Genomic DNA, 17,830 nt, shown 5'->3' with positions numbered 1-17,830 from the left:
TGATTGATTGATTGATTGATCAATTGATTGATTGACTGGTATTTGATTGGTTGATTGATTGATTTACTGGTGATTGATTGTTTGATTGATTGAATGGTGGTTGATTGATTGATTGATTGATTGGTGGTTGATTGATTGATTGATTGATTGATTGATGTTATATTGAGGTTCTAAAAAAATCTTTATCTAGACAGGCCTGTACCAAAGTGCATCCAAAGTCCAGAAAAATGGACCATGACCTACCTTCATCATCAACCAATTTATCATCAATATCTGCATCATCCAGCTCATCACCAAGAGCAATGCAATGATTCTTATCAAAAATTCCATCATTAGTGTTATCATCAATGGCATTATGTTCATCTGCAATATCTTTGTCATCATCATTATCCTACAGAGAATAAACATTAACATATAATAAACTCAACTGGAATTACACTAGTTGCAATTAAGGTGCCCCCACAACAAAGGTTTGTCAAGGTTCAAAAGGTTTGTAAATACAACGAATAGGCAAGTAAGGTCATTAATATCCATACATGTATAAAACATAAGCCCATAAACTTTAAATAAAATTTCACACAAAGTCAGTCGTCCATATATTTAATTGTGACTTTCATTAAGGTGAGTGGGATGGCAGGAGCTATATTTGTCCAGTTTTAGGCATTAACTAAGACTATTAGTTACCCCCTGTTTGTTCATGAAATACGGGAAAATACCTACGGTCTGGTGCCGTATTCGGCTTCATGGAATAGATATTTTCCCGTATTTCGTAAGAACAAACAGGGGGTAACAATTTTATCCTTTAGTGAACATGAATTTTATTATCTTCCAATTTGTTTGTAAACTTTGTTAAAGGAATTTAAATTGATTATCTTAATACTGAAAAGTAGGCCAGTTTCTTCTTTGCTTGAACAGTGCAGCCATGCCGTGCGTGTGAAGTATGCGCGCGAGGCTTATGATATCGCGCGAGTCATGTAACGCAGACGCGCACATGTTAGGATTACGCAGGTAATAAGGGAAATATTACCTGCTTGTATATTAATTAGGAGTACGCAGGTAATACGGATTTTTATCCAAGTAGGGTTTGACCAACAAGGCCTAATTAAAAGTTTGAATTACCCGAATTACCCTTTTGCCCGGATCCGCTATCTTGCTACCAAAACGAGGTTCTCCCTCCAAATGCATGCACAAGCATTTTTATTCCTCACATTTTTCTAGCAACGCGCCAGAAGGCTTTTGCAAAGCTTACGCGATAATTACAGCACACGTTTGAAGGGCGTATGCACGCACAACATGCACTTTGTGGGTAGTACCTCATTTTGAGATGACCGTGCAAAGGGTCAATGGCTCCAAAGTCGGGTTTGGTCGGTTGGTTTACTTTTTTTTTATAAATATTTTGGCATATACAATATTAAAAAAAACAAGTTCACCACAAAATATGATGGTAAATAATGATTTACTGAGGCTTGCTTTTTAACGAGAGTTGTGTGGTACAAACAGGTAAAACATCTCGCAAATTATATACCAGATAATTATATTACAATTCAAATATGAAAGAAAAAAATGTGACCCTAAACAATTATGCATATGCAGCTGAAATGACACCCCTTACATCAAGCATTAATATTAATAGGCCCTCCTTTATAGCATACCATTCTTCTTGTGTCAGCTTTATTTGTGTATCTTTCAGTCATGCTGCCTTCCGACCCACCTTAATTCACTTAATTCAATCTGTCAGTATAATCATTATGGGTTATTTTTGTGATGTAAAAAGTTTCAGTGTCCCTTTAACCATGTTAACAATAGACAACAATAGACTGCAGGAATGTTACCGCTGTAAATTTCAAAACCAAATTTCCCAATTCAAATTATTCTGCTTCATCGCATTGCTATAAAACTAGACATACCGTTTCCCTCTGTGTAGGTGTAACCGTTGTAGTCACATCGACAGGGTTCTGACTCAGTAACCTCACCGCTGAAAATGAAAATTATGAACACAATTTTGGTATTACTATATTTTGCTATTCCATGTAATAAAACATGATGCTATTAATTAGGCAGCATGTAAATGTGTGTGTTTTTGTTTGTACGTGTGTCTGTTCTGCATTGTCATATTTTTGTTTGTTCAGTTATTCATGTTTTCTACCGGGCAGCTTGGTCCATTTAGGCTGCCGCACAACTGAATTGTGTCTATTGCATCACTGTGCAGGGTACCAACATTGATAGTCAGTTCAACATGACAACACTACCAAAAAAGTGGGTAATGGTGAATCCAACGGACAAGGACACAAAACACACATCAAAGATCAATAAATGATACAAGAGGATACCTTGAATATGAACAACAGGAAAGAAAACAAGCAAGGTACACTGGTCAACTTAATGTGTGGGGAACAAGTAAAATACAGATGTCTAGTCTGTATTTTACTTGTTTCCCCACATCAAGTTGGTGTACCTTGCTCGTTTTCAACACTACAAACTATAACAGATATGCACTAATTACCAGGCCGGGGTGTTTAGTGGAAAGGTCAGTAATGTGCGGCAGATTTGGGGTGCATTTTCAGGCTTTTGGTATAACTTTGGGTTGCAATGTTTGAAAATCTGGTTTAGAGGGGGAAAAAATGCAAATTCTAGAATTTTCAAAAATAACCACAAATTTGTATATTTTTGGAACATTTTTGTCAAAATTTGTATATTTTTTCCCAGCTGCACATCCCTATCCAATCCAAATTCAAAATACAATTCTGGTTTACCCTGCACACCCTGTATTCCTATATGTGACACGATGGGGAAATTGAAATTGAGATAAAGGCAAAATTATGGAGTAAAAAACAATAAAATACATAAGTAAATACACATCACAAAACCTCAGAACTTTAGAAGCAAGTATGCGAGACCTTACATGTATATGATAGCTTAATATTACTACAAGGTAATAATTATGGTAACTCAATTTTCAAATATGCCTCCTTTGCCCCCCCCATGATGGAGCAGATCATGTCACATATGGTACAATTCTGGTTTTCCCTGTTTTAGGATTAGGGTTAGGATTAGAGTTAGAGTTAGAGTTAGAGTTAGAGTTAGAGTTAGAGTTAGAGTTAGAGTTAGAGTTAGAGTTAGAGTTAGAGTTAGAGTTAGAGTTAGAGTTAAGGTTAGGGTTAAGGTTAGGGTTAGGATTAGAGTTAGGGTTGGGGTTAGGGTTGGGGTGGGGGTTGGGGTTAAGGGTAAGGTTAGGGTTGGGGTTGGGGTTGGGGTTTGGGTTTGGGTTGGGGTTAGGGTTGGGGTTGGGGATAGGGTTAGGGTTAGGGTTGGGGTTGGGGTTGGGGTTGGGATTAGGGTTAGAGTTAGGGTTAGGATTAGGGTTAGGGTTAGGGTTAGGGTTGGGGTTAGGATTAGGGTTGGGGTTAGGGTTAGGGATAGGGTTGGGGTTAGGGTTAGGGTTGGGATTAGGGTTAGGGTTGGGATTAGGGTTGGGATTAGGGTTAGGGTTAGGGTTGGGGTTGGGGTTAGGGTTAGGGTTGGGGGTAGGGTTGGGGTTGGGGTTAGGGATAGGGTTAGGGTTAGGGTTAGGGTTAGGGTTAAGGTTAGGATTAGGGTTAGGGTTAGGGTTAGGGTTAGGGTTAGTTAGGGTTGGGGTTAGAGTTAGGGTTAGGGTTAGGATTAGGGTTAGGATTAGGATTAGGGTTAGGGTTAGGGTTAGGGTTAGGGATAGGGTTAGGGTTAGTTGGGGTTAGGGTTAGGGTTAGGGTTGGGGTTAGGGTTATACTTGTGGGTTAGGGTTAGGGTTAGGGTAAGGGTTAGGGTTATTATACTTGTGCGCAGGGTAAACCAGATAGGGTTAGGGTTAGGGTTAGGGTTATACTTGTGCGCAGGGTAAACCAGAATTATTCCTGGTGTGAGGTGCCATATTTTTCACATGATATTTGGGTCGTGGGAAAAAAGTTTTGTAAGCCCTGTTTTACATGTAGATTGAAACAGTTCAACAGAAAGAAGCTCAACCACCGCCTGCATGAAAACAAAGTTAACAACTGAAGAACTACAAAAATTAACACAACAATTTGCCGGTAAGAGAGTTTTTCAAAGCTTCAATGATCAAGTGTAACATTCTGAAATATAAACAGGCAACTCATTCTACATGGATGGAACAACATAAAAAGAATGTCTGATGTTCATGTTCAGCAGACTGTGAGGCAACTTGTTGGTGTCAAAAACAACTTGTTTCAGGCAATTAGTCGTTACCAGAGCAGGAATAATTCACAACTTTCAACAAAGTCGTTGTTTCTTCAGATAACAGTATTCAGATTTTTGGCATGGTTTATTGAAAAAATAATGGAATCTCAATTCTCATTTCTAAGATGCTGAACCAGGAGTCTTTGAATAGGTTTCAAGGGAACAAGACATCAGAGTTTTAAGTTAAGGTTTAGGGCATTTTTTGTTAAGATTAGGGATAAGGTTAGGGTTAATCAGGGATGTAAGTAGCTGTTGGAAAAAAAAACCTGAAATGGTGCGAGCGAGGCGAGTAAGCCGAACACTTAATCGGATCACTATCTTTTTAGCAAACACTATGGATTGGGGAATAGGCTATGAGGGTATCACCCCCCTAAAATTTTTTTTTGCTCTTTTTATGATGAAATATCATAATCCACTCCCTGAAATGTAAAAAATAAAAAATAAAACATCTTTAAATTTTTATTTTTTATTCCCGGGAAAATCCGGATTCCGGATCCCGGAAAAAAACAAAAAAAAAACAGAAAACTTACATCCCTGGTTAGTATTAGGGACATTGGCATAGCCAGCTTTTTGGTATGGGGGTGGCGCAAACTTGTTAATGTACCAGTGGAAATATTATTTGCAGACGGAAATTGTGAATTGTTGACCCCACTTTTTTTGCCTAGAGTGCTCAAAAGAATCTAAAAGATGGTAAGAAATGGGGGGGGGCAGTGCAGTCCAATTTTTTTTCCAAAATATTTTAATGCACATTTATATCCAATATCCTTCAATGCAGCAACATAAAACAGCAAAAGGGAAGGATCCCATTGCAGATTTGGGCAACATGTACTTTGTTTCTTCACCTGCATGTAGTACACATAAAATGTCAATTGTTTATCCCAATTTTTTTCAGGGCCTGTTGTATACCTAAGCAGTCCATGATGGGAGGGGGGGCATCGGCCCATAGTCCTTTTGGCTACACTACTGGTCAGTAATAGGGTTAGGGTAAATGTTATGATAATGGTTAGGTTTTAGGTTAGGGTTATGTTTAGGGTTAGGATTAGGACTTGGGTTTTAATAGGTGAGGGTGAAATGTAGGTTTTGGGTTAGGGTAAGGGTCAGGGTTTAAAATTAAGTTATTGGTGTTTTTGGGGGGGGTGCTGATGACCCTTTGGACTATTCACTTGTAACCAGTGCCTAGTGTGATATGAGGTCATGAAGGTTGTACATACAGGCTCTGGGCCCATTTCATATAGTTTTACGATTGTTCTTACAATAGTGATAGGCTGTATAAGGGTGTAGTTGCAAACAGCGTAGGGTACCAGCTTATTTGATGCAGCTTGCTGTTCTGAGTAATTTGACACCAATTTTATTGAAATCGGCCAAAAATTGAGACAGTGCGGGCCAAATAACGACGCACAAGGGGGGGCAGATTTGACCTTTATTTTCTAGTTTTAAGGGAATTTTATCACATTAAGGATTATGTAATGCATTTTTGGTATCTACTTACATAGTTTTAGGTACAGGAAGGTCATTTATGCATTTTGTGTCAAATGAAACTTTTTAGTGTCCTTAAAATTAACAGCTTTGGGTAAAATTAGGCAGTGAGGGCGCTTTACCTTTTAGCGACCACTTTCGCAACCATTTTTTATTTTTAAGTTTTAAATCATACTAGAAATAATCATCCATCATCCATATTCTGAAATTTTCAGCCATTTATCACATTTGGTGTGGCCGTGGCGCTAGTTTTTAATACAGGGATAACCTGCCCATAGCAATATACAGGGGTCAACGACCTTTGTAACACATGTAAGCAGTGTTCGAATTTAGGAAAAATAAATGGTTGTCCCACGGACAACCAGATTACAATTTCTGGTTGTCTGTCTAAGTTTTTGGTTGTCCGAAGGCCTACAAATGTGACTTTTGGCTAGATTTATGGTTGTCCGGCGGACAACCGAATCAATATTTTTGGTTGTCCGGCGATTTTTTTAGTTGTCCCGGCAACCGGACAACCAAAATTTCGAAGCGCTGCATGTAAGTCATCAATGGAAGCGTCTCTACACATTTTCAAATGGGTACCACGCACAAGTGAAATAAGGTTCGGAGTTCAAATTTGGACAGATGCTGTTATTTATCAGTAGCTTTGATTTGATAATAAGAAATGATAAAATTTTAGTAGGGGGATACGTAACAGCTATTAGGCTGAACAGCGCCGTCACATCCTAAATTGGCTCTTAAACTTGCATCAAAACATACGATTTGTGTAAAAATTGCATAAATATATCCAGGGGACCCAAAATCATGTAAATAATCTTTAGAATCCAACAAGCAGCAACGAAAACACCCATAATTGTCAAAATAGTGAAAAATGGGGGTCCCAAGAAATCCCCTTACGCGTAGTTTTTGGCCCGCACTGTCTCATTTTCAACCGATTTTTTTTAAAAGGTGTCAAAATGCTCAGGAGGATTAGCTGCTTCAATTCAGCTGGTACCCTAAGCTTTTTGAAACATCACCCTTTTTTGGGGGCTGTACAGCCTATCACTACTCACAATAGAATAGATTTATCACATGTTTTATTTATTAAATGGTCATTTCTCCAAATAAGCTAATTAGCCCTTTTATGAACCACCCAGTTAGAATCAGTGACAGTACAATGAATGTTTTTCAGGGGGGGGGGGTATTTTTGCATAAAATATTGGAATTTTCTGTAGTAAGGGGGGCCTGTCACCTACATTTGTACGACAAAATTTAGTTAGTTTCATAGTAAAATATATATGTAGTTTCACAATAAAATATACAATAAAAGTGGTACATACCTCCATCGCAGAATGCCCATTCAATGTTCTGTTCTAGTGGATCATTATAGTTCTGCACCAAGATATAGTTCACATCAAGAAGTGTTGTGTCTCTCCATGATACGATATAATTACCGACAGTATCCTTTTTACCCAAATGGATTGTCTTATCAGATTCAATCACATAAATACAGTAGGTTTCCTTTTCAGTGAGAAGATTTGGGGAAGGTGCCGTGGCTTCAGGTTGACTAGTGTCTGCATCAAGTCCGCCATCACTCCGACGTATGGTGACACCACTGTTTGTTAGTTCTGTAATTCAAAATACAAATATATAGGCTTATATACATGTGTGAGAGTGCCAATAAATGACAAGTCCTCGCATCAACTACCCATAAAAATATAAATCACTGCAGGCTTAAGGGGGCTCAAAGTAAGTTCAATCCCAATAATGTGTTACCATCCCCGAGCAAAAAAATTGTGGGAAATGGTAGGGTTTTTACACAATGGCACAGATCTGTTTAAAGAGTCCAAATTTTAGCCTATTGTGGTATGCTTTGTGCCACAATACAAGTTGGCGTAGGGGTAGGGATTTCAGGCGTACAAAAATCTTCTTTTTTACTGGCCATTTCAACATTTTTCCCCCCTTTCTTTCAGAAAATTAAGACAAAGACAAAAAAATCATGCAAAAAGCTCAAACAAAGGCAAACCCCCAGGGGTAAACCCTGGTGTTACAAATCCTCATTCTTGCATTTGCCAACAAAAATATTTGAATAAAAAACACTATGATTCACAGCATGGTAGGGTGGGTGGTTCTCATCATTAATTTATATTTAGGTCATTACACCGGTTGTGTTTTGAACTGGTTTTGAAATCTAACCTGTTTTTTACTGCATATCTAGTCCAAGTTCCTTAGTTCCCTCTTGATTGTAGTAATTTCTTAGGATTAAATAAAATTTTATCATGTTTTGCCAAATGTAGCATAGTTCGACCTTAATCCCTAATACCTGGCAATAAAAGTCAACTTTTTAAAATACTTTTAAAAGTCTTTGATATTTGTAACTGCAATTGTACGAAAACATGGAAAATTATATGCTTTACTACTTTTTGCGGCAATTTTGCGCCAAATTTGTTGATTTTCACTTTGCCCCCGAAAAAAATCCTGGCGTTGCCACTGCAAGACCCGTCATATTGCAAAACAGCAACTTTTTAAATCCTGCACATTTAGAGCTGTATTTTTCTGGAATCGAGAATAGTCCATGCAACATCATGTTTCATTAGGTTATTAAAGTAAGCACATAATTATTTGGGCGTTGGTGAACTCAATGAACCAGAAAATCATCTTTCTGGGATAAAAATCCAGGGGTGATATTCATGCTAGGGCTGCATTTGTATAGATGTACTAACCTGTACCAGTCACAGGGGCCTTTACAGAACAAAATATATTTTGCCATTCTTTCTTCTCAAATTAAGTTGTCTGGTTCAAAGCAAAAATATAATGATGAGCTGTGATGTATTGACATGTTTGTTTGTCACACATTCCACTACAGGTATACAGAAAACCGAAATGAGAGCAGTATTTTTAACATGGATGAATAACTACCAAACTCTTAGTGTGTGAAAAAATACCATGAAACCTCATCTACAGGCTTATGGTAGCACTTTGAAACCATTTTTAATGAAACAGTGTGATATTCCTTATTCATGTAAGATTCGGCACATTTTGTTTGAGACCTCCTTGTCTTAGAAAGACAGTTACTCAACAATGGATTGAAGTTATGGTCACAAATTTGGTGTCATTTTTGACAGAAAAGAACAATGCTTGTATTGATATGAAACAATATGGAAATAGATTTCAAATATATCTGATATAAAGCTGTTTTAGAAAGTTTCCAAACTTTTTTGAGGAGTTTAGCACAATTTCTCCCTTTTTTGCTTAACTTTGAATGTGACAAATACACATTATGCAAAGAATGAGTAAACAATCGCTCACAGACCCAAAGCCTACAGTTGTCTACATTGTATTCTTTTAAAAGTTCCTTCCATTTTTTCATTTTCCTCCTTTGTCCTCTCCCCTTCTTTAAAATTTGAGAATATAGAGGCCTTGCATGTGACGTATCATCCCGTAAATATGGCGGACTACTCAAATGCATTCAACAAAAGCATGATTGCAATCTATCGTGACATTTCGTCTCACACACATAACCCTGCACTACGATCAAATAGGTTGATGACAACATTTGATTGAATGGACTGCACTCCGCCATAACTCCGCTGAAGGACACCGGCTCAAATCCTTTGTTTGGAGCCAATCGATAATTTCATGCAGGGCCTCTATAATCTTACATCAGTGGCACCTCAACTTTTAATAATAAAAAAAAACTAACAAAACATGTCAGAAGATGTTATATCACATCACCTTTTAAATAACTCAACCAACTGAAGAACATTTGTGTCAGAAAGTCTGCATATTTCTGTGTGGAACCGCCCCAGACAGGTACATGTAAACCAACAGTGATGTAGACCATTGTGGTTGGCTTTTCATGTTCACTCAACTTTACTTGGTACACACCCAACACCCATACATAATTATTGTTATCACAGTCATATTATTGTGAATATACAAAGATTTCAGTTGCAGTATTCATTCCATTAACCGCCCATGCCCCTATAAGCGCCCACTTCGCAACTTTACTACACACAATCCTCCATGGCAAAATCCAACTACACATGAATCTAACACAGAAGTATCTACACATAAAATCCATATTTTAGGCCATTTTTTACGTAATGCAATTATGTAAACAATATAATAAGCGTTCACCCACAGTGATTTTGTTAAATGCCTTGGGCAGTTAATGGAATGAATATGGTACATGTTTTTTAAGTTCAAGTAACATTGGGTGGGCTTTTGTTCTGAAATAATTATGTGTACTTTACTTGGTATTGTCTCTCTGATCAGCTCAGAGTGATTCCTGGGGTTAAGGGATCTAGAATGAGCGTTTATGGCATTTCGGCAGTATTTTTTGTGGGACATGAGAGCACCTCAGGCGTATCGAATTGCATTCTGAATCTGAAGCATGTCTTTCTGATATCAAATAATTTTCATTTTTGAAATTCACGATATAATACAAATTTTATGACAAATTATTAAAATTTGATATTTTTCAAATTTTTGATATATAACAGTCCTCAAAATAAATTTTATAAATCTAATGATATATTCATAAAGTGTATGTAGCTGGGAGGAAAAGCCCGACGATCAATTGAAAATTTTGACCTTTTATATTGAAGATATGGATTTTTTTTCCCAAAAAGACCTATTTTTTTTGGTGTTTTGGGAAAAAAATCCATATCTTCAATACAAAAGGTCAAAATTTTCAATTGATCGTCGGCTTTTCATCCCACCTACATATACACTTTAAGTATAAATCATCAGATTTATAAAGTTTACTTCAAGTACTGTTAAATATCAAAAATATCAATTTTTAATGATTTGCCATAAAATGTGTATTACATTGCGAATTTCAAAAATTAAAATTATTTGATATCAGAAGGACATTCTTCAGTATTCAGAATGCAATTCGATATGTCTGATGCGCTCTAATGTCCCACAATAAATACTGTCCAAACGTTCATACCCAGGGCTTCCCTTAAAAGCATGTGCCACACTGCCCACATTTTTGATAGCAAGTGATCCCATGCATCCCATGCATCACATCTTCTTAAAGTTATTAGCAAGCAACTAAAGTCTGCACAAAAAGAAACTCAGCTGTTATAAACACGCCTATAGCTTCGGAACTAATAATTGTTTTCACATTATTTCAACATAAAAAGAAGGATGGTTTATTCTGGCGCACTTTGATACCTAATTTGTCAATTTTGTTCAATATTAACAATGCAGCAGTGTTTTGGAAGAAAAATAGCCGAATATAAAAGTTGCAGCTATTTGTATTGATTTTGAAGTGAGCGTGAAGATTATGGCGGGCTTTACGTGCTACCATGCTGGCATAATTACCATTGATCGCTGTAAACTGCAACTTTTAAAATCGGGTATTTTTCTTTAAAAACACTACTGTGTTGTTAATATTGAACAACATTTGACAAATGTGGTATCAAAATGCGTGTAAATAATGCATCCTTCCCTCTATGTTAAAATATTGTGAAAACAATTGTTAGTTCTGAAGCTATAGTCGTGTTTATAACAGCTGAGTTTCTTTTTGTGCAGACTTTATTTTAAACTGTTGCGATATGGTAGTTCACAGCATCTTGCGAATGGTAGTGAGCTTTGGCAAAAATTGCATTAATCATTTCACAGCGAGCATGTAGAAGAATTCAAATATCACAGATATACTTTTGTATGTCCTGTGGTTCTTGAGTTCTGTTGTAAAGAGGGCTGAAACAACAACACTTTTGTAAAAGCGTACATAACTAAACAACAATAAATCTTTATAAGTTTTAAAGGTGGTTGATTTGTAGAATGAACTTTTCCAAAACATCAAAGTGTTATTTTTCAATAATACTATATTGATTTATATATACATACATACATAACAACATTTTACTCAAGTTAGACTATCTTTTGAATAAAGTGCTCATTCCCAAAAGGGAGAGAGTATAAAAATTCAAAGAACAGACCTTCCAGAATAGGTGAGTCGTTACTCTGAGTTTCATGCCTAAAAGGCAATCGTCAGGCGATTGCCTTTTAGGCATGAAACTCAGAGTAACACTACCTATTCTGAGGGTCTGTTCTTTAATTACATACATACATACATACATACATAAAGGTATTTATAAAGCGCCTTTAAAATTTATCAAAGCGCTGAACAAGGAGAGAAAGGATGGGGGAAAAAAAGAAACACAGCGGAACAAGAAAGAAGCTAACTGAAAAGGTGAGTTTTCAGTTTCTTCCTGAAAACTGGAATTGATGGAGACTCCCTGATGGCTTTAGGGAGTTTGTTCCATTCCCTCGGGCCAGAGACAGAGAAGGTATTTAAACCAGATCCTCTATGTGCCCTAGGCTGACTAAGCAGAGTCTTATCGGAAGAAGATCTCAATTCTCTTCCGGGAGATATATAATGATTTTTTTTTTTTTTTTTTTGGCATATTTGTAATGTTTACATGTATCCCAACTTACACTTTTTGGCATATTTGTCAAATTTACACCAACTTGTATGTCAACAGAGCAATTTTGACATTAAGTCATAATTTACACATTCAGTCCTCCATAGAACTTCAAATTCACTGACAGCCAAATTAGCCAGTGGGGTTTCTTTCCCTTTACCTTTTTATTTTGGCTTAAAATAGACAGAAACCTTTCCTGACAGTTACTAATATCATTATAACATTTTATGTAAAGAATAACAAAACTAAAATTTGATGTAAAGCTTATCCTACTTCTTTTATTATCTTAAAGTGACACTTAAATATGATCTTCATCTTGAGTGGGGGCAACCTGCAGAAAAGATACAGTCAAATAGATCTGCATTTCAAACCATCACCCCCTAAGAGCCTCATTTTAAAACTTGGCTATAGGATCAAAGTTTTTGATGCTCATACCGAAAAAAAAAAAAAAAAACATACGATTCCAATTCCAATGAAACATTTGGCATTTAACAGGTGACTAGGTTTATTAAATACCATTGTCATTTGTCAAATCATGCGATAACCCCTAGCTCGGTAATGACTGGTGGGCAAACCAAATGAGTAGTGAACCTTTTATTCTCTGCAAAAGTAGCCTGTAACCTCTGGGTATAATGATATGAATATACATTTAAACTTTTTAGATGTCAAGCAAGGTTTAAAACATTATAAAACAGCATTAAAATCAATGGCTTACTACTCTGCATGAAAATGTGTAGTGCATGGATCTAAACAGGCCAAAATGAGATTTTATTATAGATTTTAGATTTTCTTGGGGATTTAAATATATGCAGAGTGCTCCCATTTGGAACATAGAACACACACTTCCAGCTCATACATGTACAGTACCATTCAGAGAGGTGACAATGTTTTACTCTATTTATAGTGTGTTCTCGAATATGTATCTATAAATATTTTGATATTGCCAATAACAGCACAAGTGAAAATTAAAAATTTAATGTCAGATCTGTTGACTAACCCCCAAACTTTATAAAGAGAATTTCAGAGAAAATATCTAAAAACCATGAAAAATAGATCTCTTATACCTAATTTGTCCAATTTTGTTCAATATTAACAATGCAGCAGTGTTTTGGAAGAAAAATAGCCGAATATAAAAGTTGCAGCTATTTGTATTGATTTTGAAGTGAGCGTGAAGATTATGGCGGGCTTTACGTGCTACCATGCTGGCATAATTACCATTGATCGCTGTAAACTGCAACTTTTAAAATCGGGTATTTTTCTTTAAAACACTACTGTGTTGTTAATATTGAACAACATTTGACAAATGTGGTATCAAAATGCGTGTAAATAATGCATCCTTCCCTCTATGTTAAAATATTGTGAAAACAATTGTTAGTTCTGAAGCTATAGTCGTGTTTATAACAGCTGAGTTTCTTTTTGTGCAGACTTTATTTTAAACTGTTGCGATATGGTAGTTCACAGCATCTTGCGAATGGTAGTGAGCTTTGGCAAAAATTGCATTAATCATTTCACAGCGAGCATGTAGAAGAATTCAAATATCACAGATATACTTTTGTATGTCCTGTGGTTCTTGAGTTCTGTTGTAAAGAGGGCTGAAACAACAACACTTTTGTAAAAGCGTACATAACTAAACAACAATAAATCTTTATAAGTTTTAAAGGTGGTTGATTTGTAGAATGAACTTTTCCAAAACATCAAAGTGTTATTTTTCAATAATACTATATTGATTTATATATACATACATACATAACAACATTTTACTCAAGTTAGACTATCTTTTGAATAAAGTGCTCAATCCCAAAAGGAGGAGTATAAAAATTCAAAGAACAGACCTTCCAGAATAGGTAGTCGTTACTCTGAGTTTCATGCCTAAAAGGCAATCGTCAGGCGATTGCCTTTTTAGGCATGAAACTCAGAGTAACGACTACCTATTCTGGAGGGTCTGTTCTTTGAATTTACATACATACATACATACATACATAAAGGTATTTATAAAGCGCCTTTAAAATTTATCAAAGCGCTGAACAAGGAGAGAAAGGATGGGGAAAAAAGAAACACAGCGGAACAAGAAAGAAGCTAACTGAAAAGGTGAGTTTTCAGTTTCTTCCTGAAAACTGGAATTGATGGAGACTCCCTGATGGCTTTAGGGAGTTTGTTCCATTCCCTCGGGCCAGAGACAGAGAAGGTATTTAAACCAGATCCTCTATGTGCCCTAGGCTGACTAAGCAGAGTCTTATCGGAAGAAGATCTCAATTCTCTTCCGGAGATATATAATGATTTTTTTTTTTTTTTTGGCTGCTTGACCAACAATACCTAGCCTAATTTTTTGGCATATTTGTCAAGTTTACACCAACTTACACCTAAACAGAGCAATTTTGACATTAAGTCATAACTTACACATTCAGTCCTCCATAGAACTTCAAATTCACTGACAGCCAAATTAGCCAGTGGGGTTTCTTTCCCTTTACCTTTTTATTTTGGCTTAAAATAGACAGAAACCTTTCCTGACAGTTACTAATATCATTATAACATTTTATGTAAAGAATAACAAAACTAAAATTTGATGTAAAGCTTATCCTACTTCTTTTATTATCTTAAAGTGACACTTAAATATGATCTTCATCTTGAGTGGGGGCAACCTGCAGAAAAGATACAGTCAAATAGATCTGCATTTCAAACCATCACCCCCTAAGAGCCTCATTTTAAAACTTGGCTATAGGATCAAAGTTTTTGATGCTCATACCGAAAAAGAAAAAAAAACATCGATTCCAATTCCAATGAAACATTTGGCATTTAACAGGTGACTAGGTTTATTAAATACCATTGTCATTTGTCAAATCATGCGATAACCCCTAGCTCCGGTAATGACTGGTGGGCAAACCAAATGAGTAGTGAACCTTTTATTCTCTGCAAAAGTAGCCTGTAACCTCTGGGTATAATGATATGAATATACATTTAAACTTTTTAGATGTCAAGCAAGGTTTAAAACATTATAAAACAGCATTAAAATCAATGGCTTACTACTCTGCATGAAAATGTGTAGTGCATGGATCTAAACAGGCCAAAATGAGATTTTATTATAGATTTTAGATTTTCTTGGGGATTTAAATATATGCAGAGTGCTCCCATTTGGAACATAGAACACACACTTCCAGCTCATACATGTACAGTACCATTCAGAGAGGTGACAATGTTTTACTCTATTTATAGTGTGTTCTCGAATATGTATCTATAAATATTTTGATATTGCCAATAACAGCACAAGTGAAAATTAAAAATTTAATGTCAGATCTGTTGACTAACCCCCAAACTTTATAAAGAGAATTTCAGAGAAAATATCTAAAAACCATGAAAAATAGATCTCTTATTCTCATACATGTATTGTTACATCTATTCAAAAAGTAGTGGTACAGAGAGAGGTCATTGTTTGAGTGAGAAATTTATATTTATATTTTTACTTTTCATTTGAAATAGAAATTTCAACTAACATGGCATTTTGTAATATTTTAAGCCTTATATATTCATGAAATTTCATACATTTCCAGCATTTTGAATCGGTTGTCACACACCCACGCATGCACAGATTGTTTCATAATGCACAAATCTAGACATTACAGTGTAGGCCTACATTGTAGGTTCTTTGTTCTATGACCTTCTGAACATTGTACCTTTAACACTCTTCACACGGGTGTTGACTGCAGACGACATGTTTCAAAAAAAAGATTTCATTCAAAAATTTCAGAAATGTAAATTTTCATGACCATATTTGGAATCAGCATGAAAAATGCATTAAAATGAGTACAAACAAGCCTAGTATTGGTTCAGTAGTTCTATAGTTCTTGATATTTTGAGAAAATATTTCAAAACTTTTTTCCGTTGAAGCGCATGGCTAGCACGCAGAGCATCAAGACCCACATTTTGGGGTGATTTGCAGTGTCTGTAGCCTATTAATTGTATGCTCATGTTGTTATCACATTATCATGTGTAATTTGAAAGACAATTCTTCAGTCTTTATTTAAGTGATCATTTTATCAATATGATTTATGGGGTCAACAGTCAACTTTCTTTATATATTGACCACCCCTCGCTAGTCAATGAGTAGGACCTTTTTTCTAAATTACCAGACTCTACTCATTTCACACTGTGATCACTATCTCACATGGCACAAGAAAGATGAATCGCGCAAGTCCAGTGACCGCGCAGTGGATTTTTGTGGTTAATCTTTCTTGAGCGATCAGAGTCAGAGTATAGTTGGTAACTAATGAGAAAAAAACAGGTCCTACTCATCGGACTACCCCTCGCTGTAAGGTTAATTGCATCATAGACTATCAAAATATATTTCGATGGACTATGATTGTATGCATTTGCAATTTTGCATTACCAATTAAACCAAAGAAAAGCCACCAATCAAAGCACCAAGCAATTTTGAAGCTCATTTTATAGTGCCCTTTCCAAACTTTCTTTGGTTGGAACAATTAGCTGATGTGCCATCTGGGCCTGAGGCTGTGTTAATATCTGCTCACCAGCACAACACCAGTTCCCCATTTTGAAGTAATTCTCAGTATGTTCAGTAGCATAGCCCCAGGGAGCATAGCCAGGATTTTAGTGTGTGTGTGTGTGTGTAGGGGGGAGCCAAATTTTTGTCCCCCTTTGTCAATTTTTGTCAAATGTTTAGTCATTTCAATGACACTTTAAAGTTGCCATCCCCATTTTATCACTGAAGAAATTCTGTGGGGAGCAATTTGCCCCAGGTCTCCCTGGCTAAGCCACTAATTATGTTAGGGACATTAGAAGGGTAAATTCACATTCCTTTTAAAACTGTCAAATCCCATTATTTTTTCTAATCCCACCAAAATGAATGTGCAAATGTAAAACATGCAATTGTTATGACTATACTGGTTTAGATGCACCTAATGGTCCCATGAAAATAAACTAGCAGGCGGCGAATGGCATGATAGAGCCGGCAACATATACTCGGTTAGTTTTGTGGGGTTCATTATTGAACCCCAACGGTTTTAGCTTGTATTTATATTATTTATTAACATAGGCCTATTTGTTTGTGATATTTCAATCGTTTTAAAATTTCAAAACAATCCCATTCAATTACACGGTTGACGATGAAAATTTACTGAATTTAGAGGATGCACGGCGACCACCACCTTGTAAACTAGGTCGTGAGTGCAAATAAACTAGGTCATCTAGACTAATCTACTTCCTTTGTTACCATGGACATAAAGTTACTATCCAATTTGGAATTTACAAATTGTTTTTTCTAGCTTGTTATTGATCGATAGTGCTGTCACCTCATCATTGTCACACTCTACATGTATGCTCAATACCAATTTGTCGGTTCTGTGCACAAATTTTTTTTTTTGTATGAAATCATTTACTTAGAACCAAGCACCTTCGGAAAGCAAAAGAAGTTTGCTAAAAAGTGATTACATGTACATGTTTCCTTCCTATACCTATCATTTGGTACTCACACACAAACATTAGCTTAAAGATGGTTTGAATTTATCCTATTATGTTTTTAACTCTTTAGTTGAATGACCTTTATCGTCACAACCCTCCCCAATTTTGAACTGGTTTTCAATATATTTTGTAAAGGACAAGCAAAATTTAAAATAGGAATGGCAGTCTCAAATAGGTCATCTGAAGATATGGGTATGGTGAACACCACACATAATGCACTTTGCGCGACAACT

At 36.1% G+C, this 17,830-nt stretch overlaps 1 protein-coding gene across 2 annotated transcripts in view; it reads right to left on the bottom strand.

Annotated features, from left to right (window-relative positions):
• LOC140147545 (uncharacterized) overlaps positions 1-17,830 on the bottom strand; it is a 97,636-nt gene that overhangs the window by 64,380 nt on the left and 15,426 nt on the right. For both annotated transcript variants that reach the window (XM_072169331.1, XM_072169326.1), the window contains exons 3-5: positions 7,026-7,313; positions 1,908-1,975; positions 244-391 (exon numbers count right to left, since the gene is read on the bottom strand). In XM_072169331.1, the coding sequence (XP_072025432.1) occupies positions 244-391; positions 1,908-1,975; positions 7,026-7,313 (504 nt within the window). The remainder of the gene's footprint in view (positions 1-243; positions 392-1,907; positions 1,976-7,025; positions 7,314-17,830) is intronic.

This window comes from Amphiura filiformis, chromosome 1 (assembly GCF_039555335.1).
Source record: "Amphiura filiformis chromosome 1, Afil_fr2py, whole genome shotgun sequence".
In the NCBI taxonomy this organism is placed as follows: Eukaryota; Metazoa; Echinodermata; class Ophiuroidea; order Amphilepidida; family Amphiuridae; genus Amphiura; species Amphiura filiformis.
Note: the sequence above shows the minus strand (reverse complement) of the source record. Positions and strands in the feature narration are given on the sequence as shown.